Genomic DNA, 26,479 nt, shown 5'->3' with positions numbered 1-26,479 from the left:
TGGTTTACCATGGTTGCCTAAGAACAGAGCCTGACTGTCCCTAGCTGGTTAGACCCTTTCAAAGCTCCCACCCGCCCCAGGGAGACCAAGCCTGGGTCAAACAGTGAGCCCTGTTGTTCTTGATGGGGGAGACAATGCTGCAGGCCCTGCTACCTGCCTGACAGAGCCATTGTGGCTGGAGCAGAAAAGGGCTTTGTCAGGATGGTAGCCGAGGAGCCTGCAGTTCAATGGGGCCCTTTATGTGGGTCCCGATAAGATGCCCTGATGCCAGCCTTGAGAGGCCCTGCCCCCTCCTGGAGCAGATGGGGAGCCTGAGGCCCTGAGAGGGTATGGAAGGCCCTGCTAAGGTCTTAGACCTCTCTCCCTTGAGGTGCAGCTTAAAACACCAACTTTACCTGTTACTGGGAAATCCTGTCCCAGCACAGGACAGACTCAGTACTGCTCTCCACCCCAGGCAAAAGGACATCTAGCCAGGACCCTCAAACATAGCAGCTCCTCAGATGACAAATTCATATAAAAATAAGTGTATTAAAGAATACGTATGTCTCTCTCTTCACATCTGGGCACAGCTATGGCAAGAATAATTTAAATATACTCTGTTGTGCTTTTAAAAGGCTACTAAGAAAAGACATGAGATCTTGTGTTCTTAGCATAAACGTTTCCCCAACACACACACACACACACACACACACACACACACACACACACACACACACACACGCGCGCGCGCCAATGTGGAGTGGACATATTAATTAGTTTGATTGTGGTAATCTTTCACAATATATGCACAAACCAATTCATCATACTGCATTCCTTAAATACATGCAATTTGGGGCTTAAGGAGACCCACAAAGGTTTCCTAGTGAGAGCTGAGCTTGCTTTACCCAGCAGGGCTGCATTAGAGGATTGCTTGACCACATGTGTGGTTACTAGGTGATTGGAATCTTATGCACTTGGCTGTGCTAGGGGGGAGGTCTTTTGCTCCACCCCTTGGCATTCCTATAAAAGGCTCTTTAGAAGCAACAGAAGGGGCTGGTGGATAATGATCCAGGCCCTCCCAAAGCTATCCTGTGTTTTTATCTGTTCTCTCCCCTCTATCCTTCTGGCTAATATCTCTTCTTGTCACTCCTCAGGAGTACCCTGCCATAAAATGTGGGGGCCGGTCTCCCAGCTGGGCACCCACAGGAGCTGAGATGCTGTCGTGGAGGGTATTTGCTCTTTAAGCATGAGCACTTGAGTTTGTATCCCAGACAAAAATGCCATGTGTGGCATTGTTTGTCTGTAACCCTGGCACTGGGGGGAGGAGAGAAGAGCAGAGATGGAAGGATGCCTGAGAGTCTACCAGCTAGTCAGTTCAACACAAACAGCGAGCTCCAGGTTCAGGGAGAGACTGGTTAAAGAAATAAGATGGGGGCTGATTGAAGAAGACACCCAAAATTGACCTCTATCCTCCTAAATGAGTGAGAGCGCCCACACACAAATGTATACTCATACGCATGCTCACACACATGTACACACACATGAAGTTTTTATTTGTCGATGATACCTGTTGTGTTGACAACTGGAAGAAATTTGGAAGTCTAGCCAGAGGGAAGCCATTTGTGTATGCTTGCCTCTGTCCTTAGAACACAAGTAATTGAGCCTGAACTTGAGGAGGGTTTGGGGCTGTGCCAGGACTGTACTGCAGGAATGTTGAAGTACAAGAAAAGAGAAATTCTCCTGTCAATTCCTCCCTCTGGAGTAGCATGATCAGATCAATTGATAGTTTCCCACCAGGGCCAGTCAGTCCAGTTTCTTGCTCAACGTTCCGATTCACACTGGTCTTAACGATGCTCGGCCCTGTTTGGACTCTGGGCTCACACATTTAATGTGAGGCAGCACATAGGACCCATGGCCTTTAATGTGCTCTTCTTTCTGCATTGCCCGGGGCTGCCCTTTCTCCTCCAACCTCTGCCTGTCCATCCTGACCCTCTCCTTGTGGCAATTCACATACCGAGAAAGAACCATCATGAAGCTGAGTTACTGGACCATAAGGGGACCGATCCTTATGGAAAACAAGTGACTAACCCAAAAAATTAGAGGTGGCCATGGGCTGGGAAAAACCCCTCTTCAGTGCCCAGAGACGAAGCTACAAGCAAGATGGATGGGGGAGGAGTGGCTGTAAGGACGAGGTGGGAGCCCAGTAGGCTCTGTCCTCATCTTACTCCTCACATGGACGAGAAAGGGAGCCTACCTCATCGGAAGCTTGATGAGGTAAAGCCTGCGGACACTGTGTGTCCAGAGATGACCCCACAGCCAGAGCTAATCTATTGCCCCAATCATGTGTAGATGTCGGTGTGCTCGCTAGATAATAAAGATATGTATCCATATGGTCACCACAGGGATTAAACAAGCTGGATTTTGTCGGGACTTAGAACTCTGCCTTGCAGCAGGCATTTCATAGTGTTTTCATAGTTCAGGTGAGGGTTCTTCTAACTCAGTTTCACTGTGACCCACAGAGTCAATATCTTTTGTAATTTTATCTTTATAATTATCATCACCACCACCACCACCACCACCACCATCATCATAGTCATGCTGAGGTATTTTTGACAAATAAAAACTGCAGGACTGATGAGATGGCCCAGTGGGTAAAAGCACAAGCCTGATATCGTGAGTTGGATCCCTAGGGACATGGTGGAAAGAAAGATCTCTCAAGAGTTGTCTGTCCTCTGACTTCCCCATGAGTGCCAGTGCATGCAACACACACACACACACACACACACACACACACACACACACACACACACAAATAAGTGTAAGAAAGCTGCATGTATTTAAGGTATACAAATGTGATGATTCTATATATACCTATATTATGAAATGAGTACCATAAACGAGCTAATATACCCATACATCCCACATATATATGTATTAGTAAACACATACACATTTCATCATAATTTTATGTATATATATACATATACTCCATCACTTTTACATATATCTGTTCAATCACAGCTTTTATTATGTAAACATGTATATTGATGTAATTTGATTGTATACGTATAAAATTTATAAATGGTGATTTTTGAAAAATATCTGCTTCTTAATGATTGGTCTTAATTTGTTTCTCCCAGAACTATATAAGAAAAGAATAGCCTGATTCATTTGGACCGCCAGTCACTTCCTTCCTCCATCCAGCCTACCAATCCCGGGCCATCCATTCAGGAGACACAAATATGTATTGAATATTTAAGGGCACCTACTCTGCTCCCATCAACCCTCAGGGCCCAGCACAGATCAGACCTGTAAGTTACGCCATGACAAAGACAGGAGAGGAGGGTAAAGGAAAAGAGGCGAGGAACCAGGTTCTCAGACCTTTCCTTGACATCTCCACCTCCCAAAGTGGCTTCCTCTGTACCATCCCGGAGTGCATCAACTCTGCCACTGAGGGAGCTAGATGTGGGTGCTGGCGTCCGGAAAGGCGGGCCCGGGGGACCCGCCCCCTCTCTCCTGCCCCTGGCACGGGCCGGTGACTCGGTGGCTGGCACCCAGCTGCGGTCGCACCCTCGAAGGGCACGAGCCCCTACCTCAGTGTTGATTCCCCCCGCGCCCGGTGTTGCCCAAGGCTCAGGGTGACTCCTCCCCGGGGACCCTCCCCTCTGGGGCGCGTCACTCTCCCCACCCCTGGGTCCGGACCCCAGCGGCTTCCCGCGCCGGAGCCAAGCTGGGACAAGTCGCGGCCACCTGCCCAGGAGCCGCGGACCTCGGGCGCCGTCAGCCCAGGTCCCCATGGAGTTGCGGGTCGCCAATGCCAACGGCAGCTGCGAGAACGGTGCGTGCGACTGTAAGGGGACCTGGGTGGGCGCTGCGCTTCTCACCTTCCTCCCACCACCCTCGCCAACTTCTCCTCACTTGCTGGGGCCGCGAGCAAGGGGGTGGTGCTCCGCATCAGATTCCCACCCGCTTCCCAAACTGTCCTGAAGGTCCGGGTCTGGCGGAGATGTCACCTCCCCAGTGGCAGCTGCAGGGGGCTGAGGCAGACTGAGAGGAGGAAAACAGAGCACTGGGGCAGGTGGCCTGTGAAAGGGGCCGGGGAGAGGGCTCAGGGGTCGTGTTGGGTCGCTGCAGGTACCTGCCGACATATCCTTCCATCACCCAAATCAGAGAACAGAGGGGCAGAGAGGTTCCCCATCCCCAAATCCACATGACACTTTTGGGAAAGGGAGAGAAATGCTCAGAAAAGACCCTTGATTTTTCTGGAGCGTTCTTAACTGTGTAGACCACGGTCCTCCCCTCAACTCTCCCGTCTAATCCCAGAAGCAAACTCGATAAGAAGCAGGCAGTTGCCTTATCTTTATTTTTGTGGAGATACAAAATCTTGTTTGTTGTTGTTGCTGTATTTAGACAAAGTATTGCTAAATTGTCCAGAATAGCTTCAAATGTGTGATCCTCCTGCCTCGGGCCACTTCTGCTGGGGAGTACAAGTGTGTGCCACCCAGCCTAGATTTTATTTTGAAATGTATTCATTACTAGTGTGCCTGTGTATGTCTGAGCGTGTGTGTGTGTGTGTGTGTGTGTGTGTGTGTGTGTGTGTGTGTGTGTGTGTGTGTGTGTGTGTGATGCATGATGTGTATTTATGGGCCCGAGTGCTTTACTGAGGATATGCAGAACAGAGGACAACTTTGTGAGTGAGTTCTCTCCTCCTGCCTTTATGTAAGTTCCAGGACTGAGGATCAAAGGGACCATCTCCCCAGCCTTAGCCTAGGCTCTTAAAACCTTTTCCTTTTTATTTTTCTGTTCTTTTCTTTGGCTTCTTTTCTCTTTTTCTTTTTTGCAATTGAATCCAGCGCCTCGTACACGCTGGGCAGGCACCCTGACACTGGCCTTTATCCCTAGAGCACGTAGCTGTAATTTCACTGAGCCCATTCTAGAGACAGGGAGACAGTGCCTCTGGCGGGCTGATAACTTGCTCCAGGTAACACAGGGGGGACTATGAACCACCTCTCGGATTCAGACTCCTGAACCTACAGTGCTGCTGTTCTGTTCCATCTGGAACATTCCCTACATTCCTCCTGTCTTGGAAGTGCAGCCTGTGTGATGTTCTGAGGTCCCTAACTTCTACCCTTCTTCAGAGAAGCCAGCCCTTTACGTGTTGACTGACCTTAGTCTCCTGAGAAACCAGGCAGGCCATTTTCAGCTTCACCCCTTAACCCAAGGCAGCAGGCATTCCTAGTTCTAGAACATTCTAGGGAAAAAGGTAAAGATTACCAGCTTGGTACCCCCTTTTTCAGATATGCACCCACTCCGAACTGGGTCCCCTTTGGTCATCAGCTCTCTATCTCTTCACTGTACTGGAAGAGTTTGACTTCAATGGGTGTGCAGAGCTGGGGGGGGAGGGCAGCTGAAGTGAGCCTCTGGCTCCACCCACTAGTAATGAGACTTGAGGAAGCAGGGGAAAGGTGACAGCCAGCTCTGGCTTACTGCCTGCGTTTCCTGGGCTCAGGGAACTCCCCAGATGAGGCTCTTGGGCAAGGATGCCCTGAGCTGGTGGAACAGGAGAGAGCAGTACAGAACCAGTCTGGTTAGGGCCCAAGATGATGACTTCTTGTCTCATCGTCCCATGGTGGAAAGACAGATGTCTCATAGCAAAAAGACACAGATATCCCCTGATGGATTTCAGTCCCAACTCCAGCAAATCTATACTCTTTATGGGACCTCAGTTTCCCCTAGTAGAATATAAGGATTAGACTAACTGTTTGGGGGTTTTATTGTTGTTTTTCACATTATTATTATTATTATTATTATTATTATTATTATTATTATTTTACTTAGCATACAAAATAGTGGTTTTGCTAAGACAATTTCATACACATACATAATTGTGCCTTGCTCATATTTGTTCCCCGTCCACTCCCTGCTGCCTTTCCTCCCCTCTTACTATTTTTTAATGAATTCCTCCTTTTCCCTCATCGGGTACCTAGGTTGGAACCTAAGGCCTTACCTATCCGAGGCAAGTGCTCTACCTTTGAAATGTATCTGCTACTGAGCTACATCCGAGACCAGCTGGGTTTTCTAAAGGGTTCTTTTCTTCTACCTGTTTTCCCAGGCTCTGGGCCACATACAAAAGGTCAACTTTGTCCTTATTCTGTTCCATCCAGCTGCTACTTGGATGCAGATGTGCAAAATTTCTAGCTCCCTGATCTTGGATTTGGGACCCATCTAGACACAGAGTAGGAACTCCAGCTTGGTCTGAGAGAGGTCTGGTCTGGGCGTAGGTCCTTGGCACTAGGGTCTAGGCCTTTGTCACACACATTATAGGGAGATCAGAAGCTGAAAGACGTAGAAAGGCCAACAGCAAACAAGAATTGTGGGGGCAGGGTAAACTGAGGAATTTCAGGGGCATGTCTGTCTAAGAGTGACCCAGCTGCTGCCTCCAAGGCTGGCATGACCAGATAGACAAACTGACCTTCTGAGGGTCAAGTGCAACCCCAAGTCTGAATGTTCCCGGGAAAGCACCCCGTTTTTGACCATTTGCAACAAGTTTATTTGTTAACACACAGAACAAAATGGAGATGCATCCCGCACATTCCTGCCCTGTGGGGCAAGCTGTTTATCAGAGAGTGTGTAGTGGTTCTGAGCACTGTCAGATGGGTATGGGGTCTACTCCTGGCTTCACCTTTATTACAGGTTGAACGAGATCACGTGTGTCCAGGATGGTGTGGCCCTAGACACATCTTTATTACAGGTATTCCTTTAGGAAGGTCATTGAACTCGACTTCTCCTACTGAGGACCTGGAAATGGTCTGTGACTGTTTCACTGAATGGTGGTTAAGAGTCCTGAAGGAAAACTCTAGAACAGGAGCCATGTACATGGTAGCACGGGTAGAGGCTTGGTTACGCTTTCGTGTGTGTTTCACTGGACTTGTGTAGCTTTGTGTTTCACTGAGGGTCTGCCCTTTGTGCCCAAGACTGTCCTTAGTGTTCGTTCCAGGAGGCAGACAAGTCGGGGGCTGGCTCTGAGACTTGAGGAAAGAATCAGACAGGAAGAGGAAACTGCAGACAGATCCGTATGGAATAACAGGAACACCGATCCAAGTATGCTCTGAAAGAGTCCATAGCAACTGACCCAAATGCCACACATCTCAGAAATAAGTCCTTGAATGGTGAGGTCCTACCCACAGGAAGATCACACCTCGGTTACCTTCAGGCTGACTGAGTCTGGGTGGACTATCTGCCCGGTGACATTCCCACTCTAGCTAGAGCTGGCATTAAAGTGAAGAAGCCCTAAGTGAGCTTAATAGTTATTGGAGAGTCGAAGGCTGAGACGGGATCCCTATGGAGGACACTGGGATGGGCGTAGTGATGGCTGAGAGATTAGGTGGGGCCCTACTCAGTGTGGGAGGCGTTAGTACCATGGGTTGGAATTCTAGAGCAAGACCATCCATGTATTAGTCAAAGTCTCCTAGAGAGACAGTTCTTACAGGGTGAATATATATTAAAAGAATGTGTTAAATCAGCTTATGTTGCCGTAATGACAACAGCCATGTTACTCCTGAGAGGTTGAGAACTGGGTAGTTCCCTGGTCCTCTAGGCTGCGTGCCTCAGAAGTCAGGGTAGTCCCACACTGGCTGTCTCATTCTGGAGAGCCCAAGAGCCTGCTGCTTGCTCTGTCCATGAGGCTGGGTGGCTACATAGTCCCGATCTACTGCTAAAACCCTGGAGGCTCCTGGAGAGCAGCTGGTTCTCAATGGATGACAGGGTCAGGGGAGGAACCAGCTGCAGGAGAAAAAAGGTACATTAACTCCAGGTGAGAGGGAAGGAGTGATCAAAAGGGGAGCAGTCTTCCTTCTGCTGTACCCTCTTTCCACCTGACAGTGCCACCCTCAGTTGGGGTGGGTTTCCCACATCAATTAAGACAAACAAGACAAGTCCCTGAACAAGTACCGCACCCTCATAGACTCCGTTTCCTTGTCTGTGGAATGGGAATTAAAGAAGTCGCCGATTTGACAGGAGGCCCTACAGTTTGATAAGTCCATACAAATGAAGCCCTTAGTGAGAAAACAGCTAACAGCATGGAGAATTGGAAATAGTCTTTTTTTTTTTTTTGATAGGGGTCTGGTGTGGGGGTGGATCCCTCGAGCAACAGAAACATGGAATCTAAGTCAGCGTCAATTCCAGCATATTTGAACCATGCCCATGTCCTCAGCCTGACTCTCAGCTTGCTCTTCCCTCTAGGTTCCATAGTCAGTCTCTACTGCTCCTCCCAAGAGGTCCTCTGTCAGATTGTCAGAGGCATCAGCCCTGAAGAGCCCAACAATGCCACCTTGATCACCTGGCAAGAGAGGGTCAGGAAGAGGTATGGCTTCTACATCGGTGTGGGCCTCGCCTTCCTCTCCTGTCTACTCATCGGCAGCAGCGTCATCCTTAAGAAGAAAGGCCTCATACGACTTGTGGCCACAGGGGCCACCAGGGCAGGTAGGCTTGCTTCTTGGGCAGGAGGGGATGGGTGAGGGCAGCTAAGTCCTTAGTGATGACTTCCCTCCACAGGGACCCAGGCTGCAATCTGAGGATGGGCTCAGGTGGGCACTGGAGACTCACTGTCAGCCCTGCTGAGAATCCCCACTGCCAGTAGCTGGATGCCTTCTTTTATAATCCAGTAGTTCCTGAGAGTTCCATGATGTACCCATTAGAGTAAAGATACAGCAAAGCCCCGGGATGGAGAATCAGATACTCCAGGCTTCATCTTAGCTTGGATTCTTACCAACCTGTCCTGCAGGCAGGTCACAACTTCTCCTGTGAAATGGGATCACAAATGCCTCAGCCCACAGCACGTCAGACCCTCAGGTGCCCGTACACACACACACACACACACACACACACACACACACACACACACACACACACACACAGCTGAACTGTGACACGGGCACTGAGCCTTGCTCGTTTGGAAGACTGGGTGTGACTCACTGAAATTGTCCTCAGGAATCACATGTAAAGGAATCCCCATCATTCATTGCATGCCTGCCATGTACCAGGTCCAGTGTGAAACCTGGGGACACAGAGTCCCTGTGGTCAAGTGGGAGAAACAGACAGCCAACACAAGGTCATCCTGTGGTGTGCTGAGTGCCTTCATGGGGAAGACGCAGGGTTGCTAAGGAAATCTTTTGGAGTATGTAAAGCTCCGATCCGGGTGCAGAAGGGAAGTTTTCTGTACAACTTGATTCTTACACTGAGACCTGAGTGACAAGGAGGTAGCAGGGAAAGCGGAGAGAGGACTGCTCAGTGGCAGGAGCAGCCAGGGCCAGGGCTCAGAGGTGAACCTGAGCTGGATGTGGAACTGAAGACAATTCAGGAAGCCCAGAGAGTGCAGGGGCAGGTGAGCTCAGCAAGGCCGGCTCAACAAGGGTCATGGGAACTGAGTGCAGAGTTCTGAGTGTGACTATTAAGTGACTGACTGATGTTTTAGGCAGGGGAGTGACAGTCCCACTTCTGATTTCCAAAGGGCCCCTGTATAGAATGGATTAGAGTCCCCGAGTAGAACCAATGAAGTGGGTGAGAGGAGGAAATAGGACACTGGGAATGTAGACACATGGGAGATTCCAGAGCTAGTTTGGAGAGGTGGAACTCACCGGCTTTGATGTTTCCTGGCTCCCAGGGGAGGGGCAGAGGGAAGTCAAGGATGACTCAGGTTTCTGACTTGAGCAACTGGGAAGATGGTGGATGGCGCCATGTTCTGCAATGAATGCAGAGGGAGAAACAGGTTTCGGGAAGATGGCATGTTCAAGTTTAGACCTGTTCATTGCCTGACTCTTTCTCATGAGACACTGCACTTTGGAAGCAGACCATCACAATTACAATTCTGGTTTCTTAACTGTTGATCGTGGGGTTCTGGGCAAGACATGTATTTTTATATACCCCAATTCCCTCATCTATAAAATAGACAAAGAATGGTACCAATGTGGCCTGTGTGGTGGTGGTGCATGCCATCCGTCCTAGTTGTTATTTATTTCTGTGATAAAACACTATGAACAAAGCGACTTTGGGAGGAAAGAGCCCATCATGAAGGGAAGTTGGGGAAGGAACCTGGAAGCAGGAACAGAAGCAGAGGCTATGGAGACAGGCTGCTTACTGGCTTGTTCCTCAAGGCTAACAAGCTCAGCCTGCTTGCTTTTTTGTTTTGTTTTGGTTTGGTTTGGTTTGGTTTGGTTTGGTTTTTTAAGACAAGATGTCTCTGTATAACAACACTGGCTGTCCTGGAACTCGATTTGTAGACCAGGCTGGCTCAGTCTGCTTTTTTATACAACCCAGGTATCAGCTACAGTGAGCTGGGCCCCCACATCAAACACCTGTCAAAAAAATACTCCATAGACTTACCTATAGGCCAGTCTGGTGGAGGCGATTCTACTCCTGAAGGCCCCTCTTCCCACATTACTGTAATCTGTCGAGTTGACAAAACACTAACCAGCACACCATCCCAGCAGAGATGGAGACAGAAGGACCATGAGTTCAAAGCCAGCTGAGGTTACATAGTCAACTCCAGATCGAATCTCTCTAACCTACATAGTGAGATCCCTCATACAAAACGAAGTCCAGGGTAGAATGTGTCTATTGAGGTAGGGGAAATGCAGAAGATAAGCAGGTCACCTACAATTACAAGTGATAAGAACCAGGAAGGAGAATGGCCATCTCAAGTGGGAATATTAGAAATGAGAGACCAGACGGGGCATCCAGGGGAAGCAGTAGAGACCTAGTGAGTGGGTGTGAATTAGAGCAGAGCATTCTGCACTCAGGGAGAAACTTGGGGCAGGAAAGAGCTAATCGTTCTTGAAGAGTGTGAAGAGTGCAGCAGGGGTGTGTGTGGAGGTGGGCAGGACCAAGCCTATCTCAATAAGGATTGGGACTTTAACTCAAGAGTAAATGGAAGACACTGAGCAGCAATGCACAGAAAAGTGGTAAAATCTAATTTGCATATTTCAAAACCACTGGTTGCCAAGAAAGGAACAACTTGCTGTGGGGTTAAGTGTAGCGTCACAGTAACTCTGTAACAAAGCTTTCTCCTGGCCAGACATGATGGACCAGGAGGTTGACAGTGGTGTGGATTCACACCTGGGTACTTTTTGGTGACAGAATCAGTCATACAGACTAGATGCAGAAGGAGGGGGGAGAAGGGCCTCTGACCTCTGGATGTGTCATTTCCTGAGTTTCATTGAACAAATTGCAGGGGTACAATGAATGTCAAGAGTTATTAGGGTGCCTGTGAAAGATGCCAGAGATGTCAAGTGAGTAGTTTAGATGCACAGCTAGATTCAGAAGACAAGTCTAAGTCACTAGTGCAAAACAGGACGACTGTATATAGATGCTAGAAGCAAGTCCTGGGGGACAGTTAAGGGGGCAAAGGCAGAATCCCACTGAAGTATCACTGCCTTCTAACTTTGTGTCTATTTCCTTCTGTAGTGAACGGAGGCTATGGCTACCTGAAGGACCCAATGTGGTGGGCTGGATTTGCTACCAGTAAGTGGCATCTTTTACCATTAAGAACAGTGATCTACCAATGGCTGGGATGGAGATGAAGGGAGGGCAGAGGGAATAGTTCTGTCTCTATTACAGACACTGAGAGCCCAAGGCCAACTTCCTTGGGAAAACCTTGTCCCTGCAGACATCTTACGCTGAGAGGTCACTTTCTCAGCCCAAAGGAAGGCCTCTTCTATGAGGATAATGATGCAGGTGCAGAGGTATGGGATGCAGCTCAGTTGGGAGGGCACTTGCCTAGCATGCACAAAGCTCCGGGTTCAATCCCAAGCACCACATAAGACAGGGATGGTAGAACATGCCTATAATCATAGCACTCTGGAGGAAGAGGCAGCAGGAGCAGAAGTTCAAGGTCACCCTCAGTTACACAGCAAGTTCAAGGCCAGGCTGGGATACAGGAAACCCGGTCTCAGTTTTTCTGAATGGATACCAGTGTATTGTTTCAGCTGCCACTGAAGTACAGGGCACTGGTAGCCTGCCTCTTGGCCACAGTCTTGGGCCTCTATCTGGTAGACATTGGAAACCTTAGGCAGCTTCACTATACCATGACAATTAGGAGCTTGACCCACTTAGAACATAGCAGCTGGTCTGCTACTTTGTCTAGATTTGTACGCTCATACATTGCCCCCACTGTCTACCTACCCTTCTGGCTATCAAAGCTTTAAAAATATTAGTATTATTATTGCTATCATCATCACCACCAACATCATCATCATCATCATCAGTGTGGTGTGTGTGTGTGTGTGTGTGTGTGTGTGTGTGTGTGTGTGTGTGTGTGTGTGTGTGTGTTGGAGGATGTTAGTCATCTTCCTCTAATGCTTTCCACTTTAGTTTTCTTTTTATTTTTTAAATTACACTCATGATATTCATTAATTACACTCGTGATATTAATCACATTTGTGGTATTCATAGATTACATTCGCAGTATTCATTCAATTATATATATATATATATAATATATATATTTTTTTAATTTTAAATGCCGAATGTCATTTATTGAAGAGGGGAGGAGGTCTTAAATACAGGCTTACAGCACAATGGGAGGACCCCGGAGGGCAGAAGTTCTCTACTGATGTTTTACAATCTTGCATCTAAGCTGTTAATGCCCATTATTCAGGATACACAGACAAGGAACTTCTCTTAAGCATTCAGGAGGGTGGAACCTGGCAGGGAATTAGCATAGGGAGGATATCAAGATCAAGGTCCGCAAGCAAGGCAACAGTTACCCAAAACGGGGGTCAGGGACCTACAGGTCCCCCTTTCATTAAAAAATGAGCTTCTGACTTGTGTTGCGTGGGACGTCAGCAGGTCACCTTACCTGTCATGGAGATGCCTGCCCAGGCCACACAGGTGCTCTGTCTTAGGTTGGTGAGTGCCCCCCAGGCATTACCCATCTCTGAATACTCATTATTATACAGGCTCAATTGTGTGTGAGCTACAGAGTTAACTGCTGCCAAAGATCTCAAAGTGGCACTGGGCTTGCAATCTGTGTGTTCGACACAGAAAAGACCAACAGAGGTCCTATCCCACCCATAGCCAGTAGGCTAAAGGCAACTGAGCCATTCCCTTCCTTAATGAGCCATACTGTATGTTGGAGTCCTTATAAGATAGTATCCCACAAGCAACTGGAACTTGAGTTTATAAGTTTATAATTTTCAAAGCCAATCGAGATGTATATAACTACTGAATTAAATTTATCATGCCCAATAGAATGAAAGATTAACTAACTGTGTTAGCTACTTTTGTTGCCAGAGTCTCCACTGTGCTAGCTGTAGTAAGCAATTATGAAATGGTAATGCCAGAAACAGTAGCAGCAGTGGCTGCCATTGCTATAACAGCAACAGCAGCAGCAGCAATGTCAAATTCTCTTCTGGATTGTGTGGACATCCACTGGCATGGATACAACTCCAGTAACATGAACCCCCAAGGCCCATTTTTCTTGATCCCAGCACGACTTTAGCTGGCAGCTCTTCTGGAGAATCCAACCTCATGGCTACAGTTCCTCGGCTTACATTAATGCTTGCCAAAGCTGGCCATATTGGGCTCTCAATCCCCATTGGCATCAGAAGGGTAGATTTTTTTTCATGAAGACCCATTAGGTCTCTGTCATGTTGGGCTTCAGCAGCAGCCACAGGGCACATTCAGGGTTCCTCCAAAGAGGAACCTCATTGTCCTGAGGAAAGACATAAACAGAATCCCGGGACCACGCCAACACTAGATCGGGTCTCCTCCACGTGCTCACTTTAGTTTTTAAAACAGTGTCTCTTACTGAGCTGAAGTTCAGTTCACCATCTCTGCTAGGCTGGCTGGCCAGTAAGCTTGCAGGATCCATATATCTCTATCCCACCATGCTGGAGCTACAGGCACACTCAACCATGACTGGCTTTTACATGGGTTCTGAGGACTTGAACCCAGGTCCTCTTGCTTGCACAGCAAGTGCTCTTACCCACCAAGCCATCTCCCTAGTCCCCAAAGCCCAATTCTTTTAGGTGGAAACTAACACTTCCTATCAATAATCTTCTAATTAAGGTTCGGTCCTTACCTTGGGCAGAGCTCTCCTACTGACCATCTGCCTTCACACAAGAGGCCCTGGCTGAAAAGAGATGGAAAAGGTTCTCGGAGGCAAGGGCAGCCTAGAAACTCAGATGGAAAGTATTCTTGGCTCCCCGGTCATTCAGCCTCTCCTAAACCTCCTGTTGCTTCAAACGATTTTCTTAGATTAGTTTCTGTTGCCGTGATAAAACACTGACCCAAGGCAACTCAGGGAGGAAAGGGTTTATTTGGTGACTGTCCACCACAGGGGGACACCAAAGCAGGAACTCAAGGCAGGAACTTGCCCAGGGGTGGCACTGCCCACAGTGGCATGGGCTCTTCCACATCAATCCTCAAACAAGAACATGTCCCCACAGGCTTTGCCTACAGGCCAATTTGACGGGTGTATTCCCTCAACTGAGGCTCCTCTGCTCAGATGACTCTCTAGCTTGACAGAAAAACTAACCCACATGACTGTCCACAATTTCATTACAAAAGAGTAGTCCATGGACCAAGCGGTACCCAAAGAATCCATGACTGTAGTTGCTTCTTTATTTGATAATTGATTTTCTAGAACTTGCCTTAGAGAGATGAAAACATGAAAGCCTGTGAGACACACTTCATGAGTGTGGACTGAAAGCAGACGGGCACACAAAAAACATGGAGGCTTCTCAGGTCACTGTGAGCTCAGGATTCAGGCCTTGCCACCTTTACAGGGGGAGAACTCAAAAGTCAGGGTCTGACCTTATCTCCAGGGAGACAGCATGTGGATGGATCTTAAGGAGTGCTGGTCTTGGGTTGTAGGTCCTGTTGAACACTGACAGAAACCATCTCTACCCAGACTGGTCTGGAATGGACGTGGTACCGTGGAGTCACACTGGCCTCTTTTCTCCTCTAATTCCCTAGTGTCCGCTGGAGAAGTCGCCAACTTCGGGGCCTATGCATTTGCACCTGCTACGGTTGTCACGCCGCTGGGAGCACTGAGCGTCCTCATAAGGTCACTGTCCCCTCTTCTGCCACCTCTGGCTCTTTCCTGTTTTCGTCTTGTTGAGACCTGGATTTTCCAAAGTGGGAGCAGCTACAAGGACCCCCCAAAGCAGTCCAAGCCCCCCAAAAAGGGAGCATGCTATTCAGAGCTTCAGGCCCTTGGATGACTTCTGCCATGGGCCTCAGTTTCCCTCAATGAATTAAGAATAAGAGCCTTAGTGGTCTTTTGTTTATAGTGTATATATTGTCTATGTACATGTGAGTGTGTACGGTTGTGTACACTGATACATGTGCATATGTATACACCTGTGTGTGAGCTGTCTGTTGAGGACAGAGATTAGAGTTCATTGTCTATCTTAATTAGTCTGTACCTTATTTTTTTTTTTATACAATGTCTCTCACTGCCTGGAGCTCACCATTTGGTTAGCTCACCAATAAGCTCAGAAAGCCTCCAGTCTCTCGACTCCCCAGGAATAGGACTATAGGCACACATCACCACACCCGGCTTTTAGGTGGGTGCAGAGGATTTGAACTCAATCCCCTCATGCTTGCAGGGCAAGCATGTTACCAAGTGAGCCACAGCATTACCCGAGTACTTATCCGTACTCAAACCTTAGTAGTGATGGATTCATAGGCCAGTCTCTTAACCAAGTCTCAATTCATCCATATGTAAAATAGAATACTAATGATACACACCCAGAGAACCAAATGAGATAATACGCAGAATGGATGTAGAACAAACTAGCTCCAAGCAACCATGGCTACAGTATACAGAGGAAAACTATGCATGAAATCATCTGGATGTAATCTGTGTATTAACTCACTTCATCCTTGAATTTGTGCCCAAGACTCAGAGAGGTTAAGCAGTCTGGCCAAGGTAACTTTGCATCAATCTCTACTTCTTGACCTATTTCTGTTCCTTGGGTGGACAGACAAACAGACAAACCCCTTCTTCCACTTGTATATGTCAGCATGAAGACCCTGTTGTCAGGCCAGGATCTATCTTATGCAGCATAATTCCAGGACCTAGGAGTTAACAGCCACGCTGTGCTATATTGCCTCTCAGTAAAGACTTTGCAAACAATGGTTTTAAAAATTAGGGATCTTAGAGCTGGGGATGTAGCTGGGAGGAGAGAACTCACCTGGTATGCCTGGGTTTGACTCCTAACATCCCTGAACAGCCAAAACCAATAATACAATGAAGTCATTGATATTAAGCATTTGTGCCTCTTATCATCCCCCCTCCCAATTCTTCCCAAGCTATCAACTTGTACTTGTATAGGTATTTCTGTATGGGTCCTTAAGCCCATTTGAGGGATGCTGTCATTTAGAGGTTACCTCTGGAGCTCTGGTAAATCCCAGGCAACCACAGCTAGCACATATAATCTCTTCTGTGTTGTTTTTCCACTTGATGACAAGTGTGCAATATTCACAGTCATGAGACAAGTAGATTCCTCACTCTCAGTGCACAACTGGCTGGCCACTGTTACTGCTGAGTAGAAAGAAGTGCTTCCCAAATCTGATGTGTTTGGTCCTGCCTCTGTAAATGCCATCAGAGTCTCTCAAATAGAACACTATAGGTAAAATAGTTGGGACTTGCATCTCCAGGCTTGCTCAATTTGCTTTCTTATATGCCCCAGGATCACCTGCCCAGGTATGGCACTGACCACCAGGAGCTGAGCCATTCCTCATCAATCATCAATCAAGAAAATGGCCCACAAGCTTGCCTATAGGCCAAGTGATACTTAGGTCTCAGGGCAGTCAATACATTTTTAGTGTGAACTAATGTCACCTTCATAAAGCAAGTGAGCTCATGGTTCATTCCCAGCCTGCCCAGTCCCCCCTTTTCTTCCCTCATCTGGAGGATCAAAAGGGAACAGAAATTAGGTCACCAAGGAGCTGGAAGGATCTTGCTCAGTGAAGACCCTGGAAAACATAAAGGTTCTCTTTAATGCAGAAGAAAGCCCATCAGCTTTGCAATGAGATCAAAGTATCCAAACTTGCTTTTGCCACTTACCAGTTAAAGAACTTTGCTGAGTCATTTTAAATTCTACAAGCTCTGTTTTCTTGTCTGTAGATTGGGAGCAGTATATGTTAACTCACAGAGTTGTCAGGACAACTCTGACACCACACCTATTAAGAAATACATGCCCCAAGACATAGTGTCTGTAATTATCATTGTGGTGGTTGATATTGGCATATGCAAGTGAAAGAGAAATAGATTCTCTATGACCCAAGGAACAGACATGGGGCAAGGAATAGAAGTGACCAGAAAATGCATTTGGAGTGAATAAGTAGTGTGAACCTGCAATGCATTCATTTGGCTCGTTTCCTGCTGCCAGATGCACACCATACACCCCATGGCTGAAAAAATATCTCCTAGCAGTACTCTGGGACAATACATTCAGTTGGTAGGGAGTCAGAGAAGAGTAGTTTGCAAGGCTCTTTTATCCTGTCTTCGGTTACTTTCTATTGCTGTGATGAGACACTATGACCAAAAGCAACTTGAGGAGGAAAGGGTTTTGGGGGCTTACAAATTACAGTCCATCACGGGGGAAGCCAAGGCAGGAACTAAAGCCAGGAACTCAGAGGCAGAACCTGAAGCAGAAGCCACACTGGAGCTTGCTCATCCTGGCTTGCTCAGTTTGCTTTCTTATACACCCTAAGACCACCTGCCCAAGAATGGGACTGCCTCCAGTGGTCTATGCTCACCCACATCCACCATCAATCAAGAAAATGCCCCCACCGGCTTTTCAACAAGCCAATCTGATGGGGGCATTTGCTCAGCTGAGGCCACCTCTTCTCAGATGACTCTAGATTATGTCAAGTTGACAATAAACCTGCCAGGACACAACCCTTTGGCTTGTGGATGGTTCCCATTTCAAAAATAAAAGAGATCCATGTGTATTTTGGCTCCTCCATCACACATTCCAATCCCTCTTAGAAATTTGTTTCTACTAAGTTTGGGGTTGGAGGGAAGGAATCTGGGAAGGCTTCTACAGAGAGGAGTGAATTTTAGACGTTGTTCCCCATAAGTGTTTACTCAGGCCCCAGGTGTCTTTTAGGGGCCTGGAATAGGCCCTTCCACTCAATTCCTTTCTCCCATCCGCCTGTACAGTGCCATCTTCTCCTCCTATTGCCTGAGAGAGAGCCTGAATCTACTGGGGAAGCTGGGCTGTGTGATCTGTATGGCTGGCAGCACAGTGATGGTCATACACGCCCCCAAGGAGGAGAAGGTCACTACTGTTGTGGAGATGGCGTCCAAGATGAAAGACACAGGTAGGCTTCAAGAACGGGGGTTGCAGAAAACACTAGGGGGTGAATCATGTGTAGACCATCTAATTGAGCTCTGTCCATCTCCATGCTGCCCCCTTGAGGAAAAGGTGAACAACAGACAGGAAGTTGGGCAGTACCCTTTAGCTTTCTGGATCGATGTAAACATATACCATTTCTTGTTCATTGTGTGGAGCACTTCCCTAAAGACACACATTTTTATTATAACAACATTTTATGTAAGAATATGAATTATTTCATAAAACAGTTCTGCAAGGAAAAAAAAAACACTTTTGACCCCCCCCTTTTTTTACAAGTGGCTAAACTAAAGTTTTAGAGTTTAGTAAGTTGCATGAGTTATTAAAAGGTCTGAAGCTGAGACTAGAACCTACATGTGTCAGACTAGAAGTCTGGGGCCCTAGATGCTGTCTGCGTCCTTCACTGAATGATTTATGTCCCTCCTTCCCGAAGGGTTCGTCGTATTTGCTGTCCTTCTGGTGGTGTCCTGCCTCATCCTTATCTTCATTGTTGCCCCACGGTATGGGCAAAGGAATATCCTCATTTACATCATCATCTGCTCTGTGATTGGATCCTTCTCCGTGACGGCCGTCAAAGGTCTGGGTGTCACCATTAGGAACTTCTTCCAGGGTTTACCAGTGGTACGGCACCCGCTGCCCTACATCCTGTCCCTCATCCTGGGACTTTCCATCATTATTCAGGTCAACTTCCTCAACAGGGCACTGGATATCTTTAACACCTCACTGGTCTTCCCTATCTACTACGTTTTCTTCACCACGGTGGTAGTGGCCACTTCCATCGTCCTCTTCAAGGAGTGGTATACCATGTCTGCTGTGGACATTGTGGGCACCCTGTCTGGCTTCGTCACCATCATCCTGGGTGTTTTCATGCTTCATGCTTTCAAAGATCTGGATATCAACCAAATCAGCTTGCCACACACTCATAAAAACACAACGCCAGCTCCTGCCCCAGAGCCCACGGTCATTAAACTGGAGGACAAGAACGTCCTTGTGGACAACATAGAACTTGCCAGCACACCATCACCACAGCAGAAACCCAAAGTATTTATGATCCATTCTTAAAGCCTGGAATACATGGGTAAGAGGAGGCACCCAATGGTCCAGCCTGACCTCTCAAGTTCAAAACTACCAGGTTACTTTCAGCACATCTGTTGCCAAGGGCTATCTTTCCTTGAGATATTCATTTATACCTCACTGCTGTTCCTAGAAGAAGAAAAAATCCCTACCCATTGAGTAGGTGGCAGGACTTCCTAGAGATACAGCCTTGGTGACTAAATCCACTAGTTCCTGTTGGAGCCAGCAAGTGCCCAGAGCCTCTTCTCTCTGGTTCCCTCAGCACCATCTATCTCTATGTTGTTGGGGAAGAAGATAGAATTTGACCTGCTGAATGTAGCCCAGTTCGAGAACTGCCCTCAGGTCTTGGTCATCAGGAAATCCTCCACACCAATTGGCCTGTCAAGCTGGACTTCTCAGCCCTTAGTGCAAGAATGGAGCTTGTGAAGAACTGCAGAGCAATCTGTGCGCCTCACCATCCCAAGGCGCACAGTAGGTGCCAGGTAGCCTGGTGTTTCCTGAAGATGAAGCAAGACCCCAGCTGACCTCCTTACTGTGAAAACCACCTGATGTCTCAGGGAAGTTTCAACTAGTCCATTCTCCAAGCACTCCAGCCTGGAAGTCATATCTTGCTGTCCATGCCCCACATAGCACCACCACCCTTCCCTCTCTCTGTCCATCCCAAGGCACCAGTCACCGACACATGCACACTGTAACCTTAGAACTCAACAACAGCAGGGGAGGCCTCCTAGCCCAGCTCCCTCTGCTGGCCAAACCCGTGTTCACCTAGCCTTCTCTGGGAAGAGAACAGCACTGTGCTGTCACTCCGGAATTTAGCAGAATGTGACTTCCTTTGCATCAACAAGTTGACCATACTATGACTTGGGGAGGTGGGAGAGAGTGTGAGGAACAATGTCAATGTTGGCAGGGTGGAGTCATGGGCTATCTGGAAACCTGGAAGTAATTTTTAGACTGACTCTAAGACCCAAACAAGAACCCAGGCCAAAAAATGTATGGGGAAATTTCTGAGCCGTAGCTAGTGGAATTGGCTTTGAATCTCAGTAACCAAGCAGGAGTGCAGGATTGGTACAGCCTTGTTGGCCCAACTGGAACTGAGTCTATCTCCACTGACAAACAGCTGCCCACACTGGAAGCAGCATGCCATGACTCCTCCTCCATCACTTGCCCCGGGGGCCATCTTTGGTGACCTCACATTTGGCCAGAGGCATGCACAGAACAGCCGCTGAGGAGAGAATTGGGATCCTTTTCTTCCCAGTTTCTTCCAACTGTGAAAGGAAGGACCACAAGAGAGTGAAGTTAGGAGCTAGTGTGTGGGAAGAGGGGAGACTCAATCTTCAGTGCAGGTAGAGTCCTGTCAAGCTCCCTGCCTATTGGTGTTCACATCTGATCCCCTAAATACAACCACACCCATGTCAAACCCTTTCTAGCCTTGGGCAAGTCCTTAGGGCAGATCAACACTCTGGGCCCCTGTACCTTCCATGTCCAATCCCCAGTATTTGAATGAATGTGGATTTCTGACTGTAACTGAAATCAATGCAACACATTGGATCTTGGGTATGGCAGTGGACTGGCGGTTCTGAGAGCCTGGACTCTGGGCTCAAGAGTAAAGACTTCAGAGTGTGTTTACTTGACAGATGTCTTGATCTTCCTTGAACCAGGAGCAAATTCACACCACTGGTCCCTCTAATATGCTGGGAGGCCAGTCCCTGATGTCTGAAATGCCAAGTGAAGCCCTCCCATGTCTTTCACACATCTGCCCTCACCCGAGTGGGGCAGGTTGCTATTGGAATGGCTGCATTGAAGACCACACCTTAGTTAATGTCTGAGCCCTTACTGGGCACCAGGCATAGGAAAGAGCTTATGTTATATATAGGATGCTTTCCCAGCATTCACGTGAGGGTTCAATGAGGTAACTGTCTTAGTTAAGGTTTCCATCGCTGTGAAGAGACACCATGACCACAGCAACTCTTATGAAGGAAAACATTTAACTGGGGCTGGCTTATAGGTTCGGAGGTTTAGTCCATTATCGTCAGTGTGGGAAGCATGGTGGCATGCAGGCAGACATGGTGCTGGAAAAGGAGCCAAGAGTTCTACATCTGGATCCACAGGCAGCAGGATGAGAGAGTGAGCCACTGGGCCTGAAACTTCAAAGCCTGCCCTCAGTGACACACTTCTTCCAAGGAGACCACACCTACTCCAATAAGGCCACACCTCCAATAATGCTACTCCTTGAGTCTATGGGGGCCATTTTCATTCAGACCCCCACAGTAACCCACATGAAGAAAAGTAGTACAAAGTACCTTGCATGGGCTAATCCCTCAGTGAGTATTCCTTCCTTCTGTGGATATTATTAGTCTTAGAAAACCCCAGAACCGAGATGGGGCATAAATGAATACGATGGTGGGGGGTGGGGACACCATGAGTATGTGCTGTTTTCACACAGGCACAGGAAATCTGCAGGGCACACAGCCTGGTCCTCCTCCACCTGCCCACCCAGCCCAAGAGACCCTCACTAAGTGTCCCCTTCCTTAAAACACACCCCCTAGTAAGGAGAGAGGGTAACAGATGTCCCAGATGCCTTCTAGAGGTGATAGTGTAAGAAGAACATACTAGAATCTCAAAGTCATTAAAGCCTTTGATGAACCACGATGTAATGAAGCCAGACCATCTTCTGCACAGCAACAGCAAGCAATCCTCTCTACTGGTCATGGGGAAACCTAGGGCGAGGCTTCACTTTGGCTCAGGTCATGTCCTCATTCGAAGACCTGAGGTTTCTAGGGGACTTCTTTCTGAGAAGTACATATCACATGTCTTCAGTGGTCCAAGCAGTGGGGTAAAGAAACGGCACATACACAAAAGAGCTGCCACACAGATAGCATTTCCTAATGACAATTTGTTTTAATTAAATACAAACAAGGAGAAAACAAAAACAAAAAAATAACAAAACAAGGCACCACGGCCCATTCAAGTATTTTGCATAGATGTACAAATATTGTAAACAATCAATAGGAGGACAAGAGGGGAGAGGACTATTTCCTGTGAACAATCTCCCAAATAAAAAGAAAATTCACATTTGCCCTGGATCCCAGACACAGGCGTACACACAGTCGTACAAGAGGACCCTGGGAACATGACTTTGGGGTACTGGGCTTGGAGTCTCTAGACCTCTAGGAGGTGTCCCTAGGGAAGGGGCACCTTTCCAGTTGGTGTTCCCTGGCTTGTGTGTGGAGTCCTCTGGGGCTGTCATTACATGCATTTGACAAAGTGACTAGCTTTAGAATGTGCCTCCAATTTTAAGAACACAAATCTCACACCTGCTTTGTCAAATAGGCAAATTCACTGAAGCGAGGGGAAACGCTGGGGAAACGGTTTCCCGAAGAGTGACAGGGACTGCTGTGTGGCAGGGGATATCAGACCTTAAAATCGACGATGTCTCGGAGCAGGGGTAGAAGAGGGATTTTTTCTCTTACAGGTGGAAGTCACCAGCGCTAAATGGAACAGAAAGCAGCAAGCCGGAAGTTGCAACTTGGAAGGGAGCAGAGACCTGAGGTTTACAGGTCAGAAATGGCTTTAGGGTTCTGAAGTTGGCAAACAGCTAATTTAGCTTCTAAGAACATTTTACAGCCTGGGCTGGGGATGTATCTCAGTTGGCAGAGTATTTGCCTAGATGCTCATGAAGGTTCAGGTCTGAACCCAGGACCACATTAACCAACGGCGATGGTACACTCCTGCAGTCCTAGAAAGCACTCAGGAATTCAAAGGCCATCTTGGCTTTTTAGTGAGTTGAAGGCTAACCTGTGATACATGAGATCCCGTCTCAAATAATTTTGTTTTTTGGAGACAGGGTTTCTCTGTGTGGCCCTGGCTGTCCTGGAACTCGCTTTGTAGACCAGGCTGGCCTCCAATGCAGAGATTCCCCCTGCCTCTGTTGGGACTAAAGGTGGGTACCACCACACCCAGCTACAAACGGAACTCTGAACTTCCCTCGGTCCACCAGAACCTTGGCTTTGACCTCCCCCAGTGTTCGCTCACATCTCTGCAGTGGCTGGGGACAGAACAGCTATTTCTAGTCCTGTTCACTTTCTACTCACAAGAAAAGGCCTTTCCAGCCTTGGATGCCCACACACTTGGGGTAGCTTTACCAAAGTGTTCCGTGGCAACCACTCCTTCCTCGCCCTGTGGTAATATTTTTTCCCCTCCTAAGTGGCACACAATCTTTAGGGACAAACTCTGTCCTTGAGGTCTAGATCTGTCTGTAGGCAACACTTCCTGGTGCAGAAGGGAAGGGGTTCCCACCTGTGGCAGCCTCCCCGGCCTTTGGATAACAGAGGCAGGAATGAAGTTGTAAATTAAGAGTAGCTGCCAACCTCCCTACCAAATTAAAAAATTCTGCCATCTTCCTGTTCACAGTATAGTTTTATGGGATGGAGGTGGTATCAAAGCAATGAAATAAGAAAAAAAAAAAAAAAACAGGAAATGGTTACCAAAGAGCAAGGAAATGGGTCTTTGTTCTGGTGTGGCTCAAGGGACAGAAGGCATGAGGTTGAGAAGGCTCATGCTGTGACTGTTGCTGTGATACTGTCGTCACTCAGAGCCTCCCGCCTCCCGAGCTGAGGGAGAAAATCTAGGAGGTACAGGGTTGGGTTTAAAGGAAATGGTGTTTCTAACTTTGGGGTGTTTTGAGGACCCCACCTGTAGTCATTTGGTGTGGCACTTAATGGAAGGCTGTCAGATGGCGGAAAATGGACACCTAGGCCCAGTGGCCTTCAGGGAGTCAGGGTGTGAACAGCACGGTCACCCTGAGGAGAAAGGTGTTTTCCTGAGCTCTTTCTACCCCTAGCCACGCACCCCACATTTCCCACAATTCCAAGAGCACAAGTCCAGAGCTTACTCTGTGAATGCTATAAGGAGGCTCTGAGGTGGTAAAGGGGAGTCAACATCTTGCCTCCTCCTCAGGGAGGTTTCCAAGAGCTAACAACTGCTTAATGCGATGGCAGGAAGGCCCCTAGCGGACCTTTAGGAGTGCTATCCAGCACCTTTTGGGGGATGGAAGATGGCCTCTCAGAGGCCAAGGCCAGCAAATGTGTAGGAACTGCCCTTACTAGCAGAGCACCAAGACGTCCTTCTGAGCTCCAGGCAAGATGGCGTCCGCCCTAGTCCCATCCCCACCTTTCCAGAGCTCTTTCCATGAGGATCACATATAGGCAGTAACCAGAAGAGAACCAATGGACATGCATAAAACCCTGGTTAAAGAGAATCTGGGAAGCCCCTGCCCAGATCGGGTTCACCATAGCTGTTGACAGTTTCCAAAGAGGTCAACTACCTGTTCAGAGTCAACAATCCCACCTCAGAGCTAACCACTAGGGAGGAGCTGGTGCCCCTGTGTGTCCTTTCCTAATAACTGGGGTTCCAAACATATCTGTCCCCTTAGTATACCTGTGTCTGCCCTGGAGAACTTCACCTAGGATATAGATCAGAAATAAGAAGGGGGCCCCTTATCCTGCTTGAGGCCAAAAAAACACAATTACATGCAGAGCTGGTTCACACACTCTCTTTTCTCTCTCTCTTCTCTCTCTCTCTCTCTCTCTCTCTCTCTCTCTCTCTCTCTCTCTCTCTCTCTCTCTCTCTCTCTCTCTCTCTCTCTCTCCCCCAAGCCCACTCTGCTCAATGCTCTCGAGATCCAGTGCAGGAAGTCCAGTGCCTACCCCGTGAGGCAGGATCCTGATTTGTCGGTCACAAGCATATGGTCACCAGCAAGTCAGGATTGCTGTGGTTCACCACCAAAGCACCATAGGATAGGGAGGTTGGAAGAGGAGGAGAAGGGGACACATGGAACAATGGGCATGTACAACTGGAGATTCTAGCAACCTTTGGCATCACGGCTCAGAGGGGACAGAGGCTGACCACTCCCCGCTGCTGTCTACACTGCCTACAAATAGTACCTGTTCTGAGTCAGAGAGTGACCCGTGTAAATATGGGAATGAGCGTGTGAGGGGTGGCGGGGAGGGGAGCATGGCTTGTCACATGCAGCCATATAACCAGAAAGAGGCACCTTGACCAAGCCCTGGGGCAGGGATGCAACAGTGGCCTCCACAGTCCCTAAAAGCTAAGGGACAGGTAAGGCCCAGCCTCTCTGTAGCCGGGGATCCCAGAGGCAGGCCAGTCAACAGAAGCATGGGACCTGGGTGGATGCCTTCTCCAAGCTCGGCACAGAAAGAGGACCCCCTCCTTCCGCCCGCCCGCGAACCACCAGCTCAAGACTTCCCTGACCATCATTGGTAGCTCTTGGCTAGGGGGCTGAGGGAGAATCTTCCCCATCTTCCTCCATCTGCTCCCCTTTCCTGCCAGGGCTGTATATTGCACAGGACAACACTTAGAAGCCATCGGATAGAAGTCCCTCTGGGCCTCAGAGGAAACAGGAGGCACTGGGGCAAGAAGGGAGATTCTGGAGATGAGGGGGTTCCAGAAGGCTGGAGAGGCTTCAGGGCCGCCGAGCAGTCTTCTTTTCTCCGGACCTTCTATGGCATCCAGAGTCTTCAAGGGAAACAAGAAACTTCTAGACAGTTCTAGATCTTGGAGCTGGTTATCCCTCTGGCCCTCTGTGATCTGTACTCAGGAAGCTGGAAAGGAAAAGGAAGGGAAAGATGTGACCTCGGGGACTGAGGGCACCTGTCCCCTTGCTCTTGACAGTCAGGAACAGAAGCGTGATCTTCAGAAGCCTGCCCCTGCGGCTGCTTGCCCACAGCCCTCGCAGTGGGAGCAAGCTGTGTGCCTCCCATCAAAAGCTGGAAAAGTCAGCCCTCTTCTCTCTTGTCAAGCTTCGGTACAATAGTTCCCAGTGATTCATGGGAATATAGGGGTGACAACCAGCCTCCCTACCTCATTCCTTCAGACCCAACCCCCCAGACTAAGCTAAGAACAAGGCAGCCAGAGAGAAGCATTAGGGAAAGGTACATGAGCTGACAGGCTTACATAAACTAATGGCTTTGACCTTCATAGCAACTATGGAGCTGGTTCCTGCTGCTTCTCATGTCTTTTTAAAAATTACCTTTCCCGCTGAG

The 26,479-nt window shown here is 48.2% G+C and overlaps 2 protein-coding genes across 2 annotated transcripts in view; one reads left to right on the top strand and one right to left on the bottom strand.

The window, feature by feature from the left end:
* The first annotated feature begins 3,274 nt into the window (after nucleotides 1-3,274).
* On the top strand, nucleotides 3,275-21,049 carry Nipal4 (NIPA like domain containing 4). Its single transcript, XM_006997379.4, has 6 exons — nucleotides 3,275-3,817; nucleotides 8,221-8,460; nucleotides 11,440-11,496; nucleotides 14,953-15,043; nucleotides 18,152-18,312; nucleotides 18,778-21,049. The coding sequence occupies exons 1-6, from the start codon at nucleotides 3,775-3,777 to the stop codon at nucleotides 19,404-19,406; spliced, it is 1,221 nt and encodes a 406-aa protein (XP_006997441.1). The 5' UTR covers nucleotides 3,275-3,774; the 3' UTR covers nucleotides 19,407-21,049.
* Nucleotides 21,050-22,296: 1,247 nt separating this feature from the next.
* Adam19 (ADAM metallopeptidase domain 19) overlaps nucleotides 22,297-26,479 on the bottom strand; it is an 86,621-nt gene continuing 82,438 nt past the window's right edge. Inside the window, exon 23 of the mRNA XM_006997378.4 lies at nucleotides 22,297-26,038. Coding sequence (XP_006997440.1) covers nucleotides 25,985-26,038 — 54 coding nt within the window. The 3' untranslated portion in view covers nucleotides 22,297-25,984. The remainder of the gene's footprint in view (nucleotides 26,039-26,479) is intronic.

Source organism: Peromyscus maniculatus, chromosome 8, assembly GCF_049852395.1.
Source record: "Peromyscus maniculatus bairdii isolate BWxNUB_F1_BW_parent chromosome 8, HU_Pman_BW_mat_3.1, whole genome shotgun sequence".
Lineage (NCBI taxonomy): Eukaryota > Metazoa > Chordata > Mammalia > Rodentia > Cricetidae > Peromyscus > Peromyscus maniculatus.
Note: the sequence above shows the minus strand (reverse complement) of the source record. Positions and strands in the feature narration are given on the sequence as shown.

Bases quoted from the DNA above. Each gene is read 5' to 3' on its own strand.
- Nipal4 (XM_006997379.4), top strand. From the start codon at position 3,775: ATGGAGTTGCGGGTCGCCAATGCCAACGGCAGCTGCGAGAACG. The intron at 3,818-8,220 runs GTGCGTGCGACT...TCTTCCCTCTAG, and splicing joins CAACGGCAGCTGCGAGAACG to GTTCCATAGTCAGTCTCTAC. The intron at 15,044-18,151 runs GTCACTGTCCCC...CCGCCTGTACAG, and splicing joins GCACTGAGCGTCCTCATAAG to TGCCATCTTCTCCTCCTATT.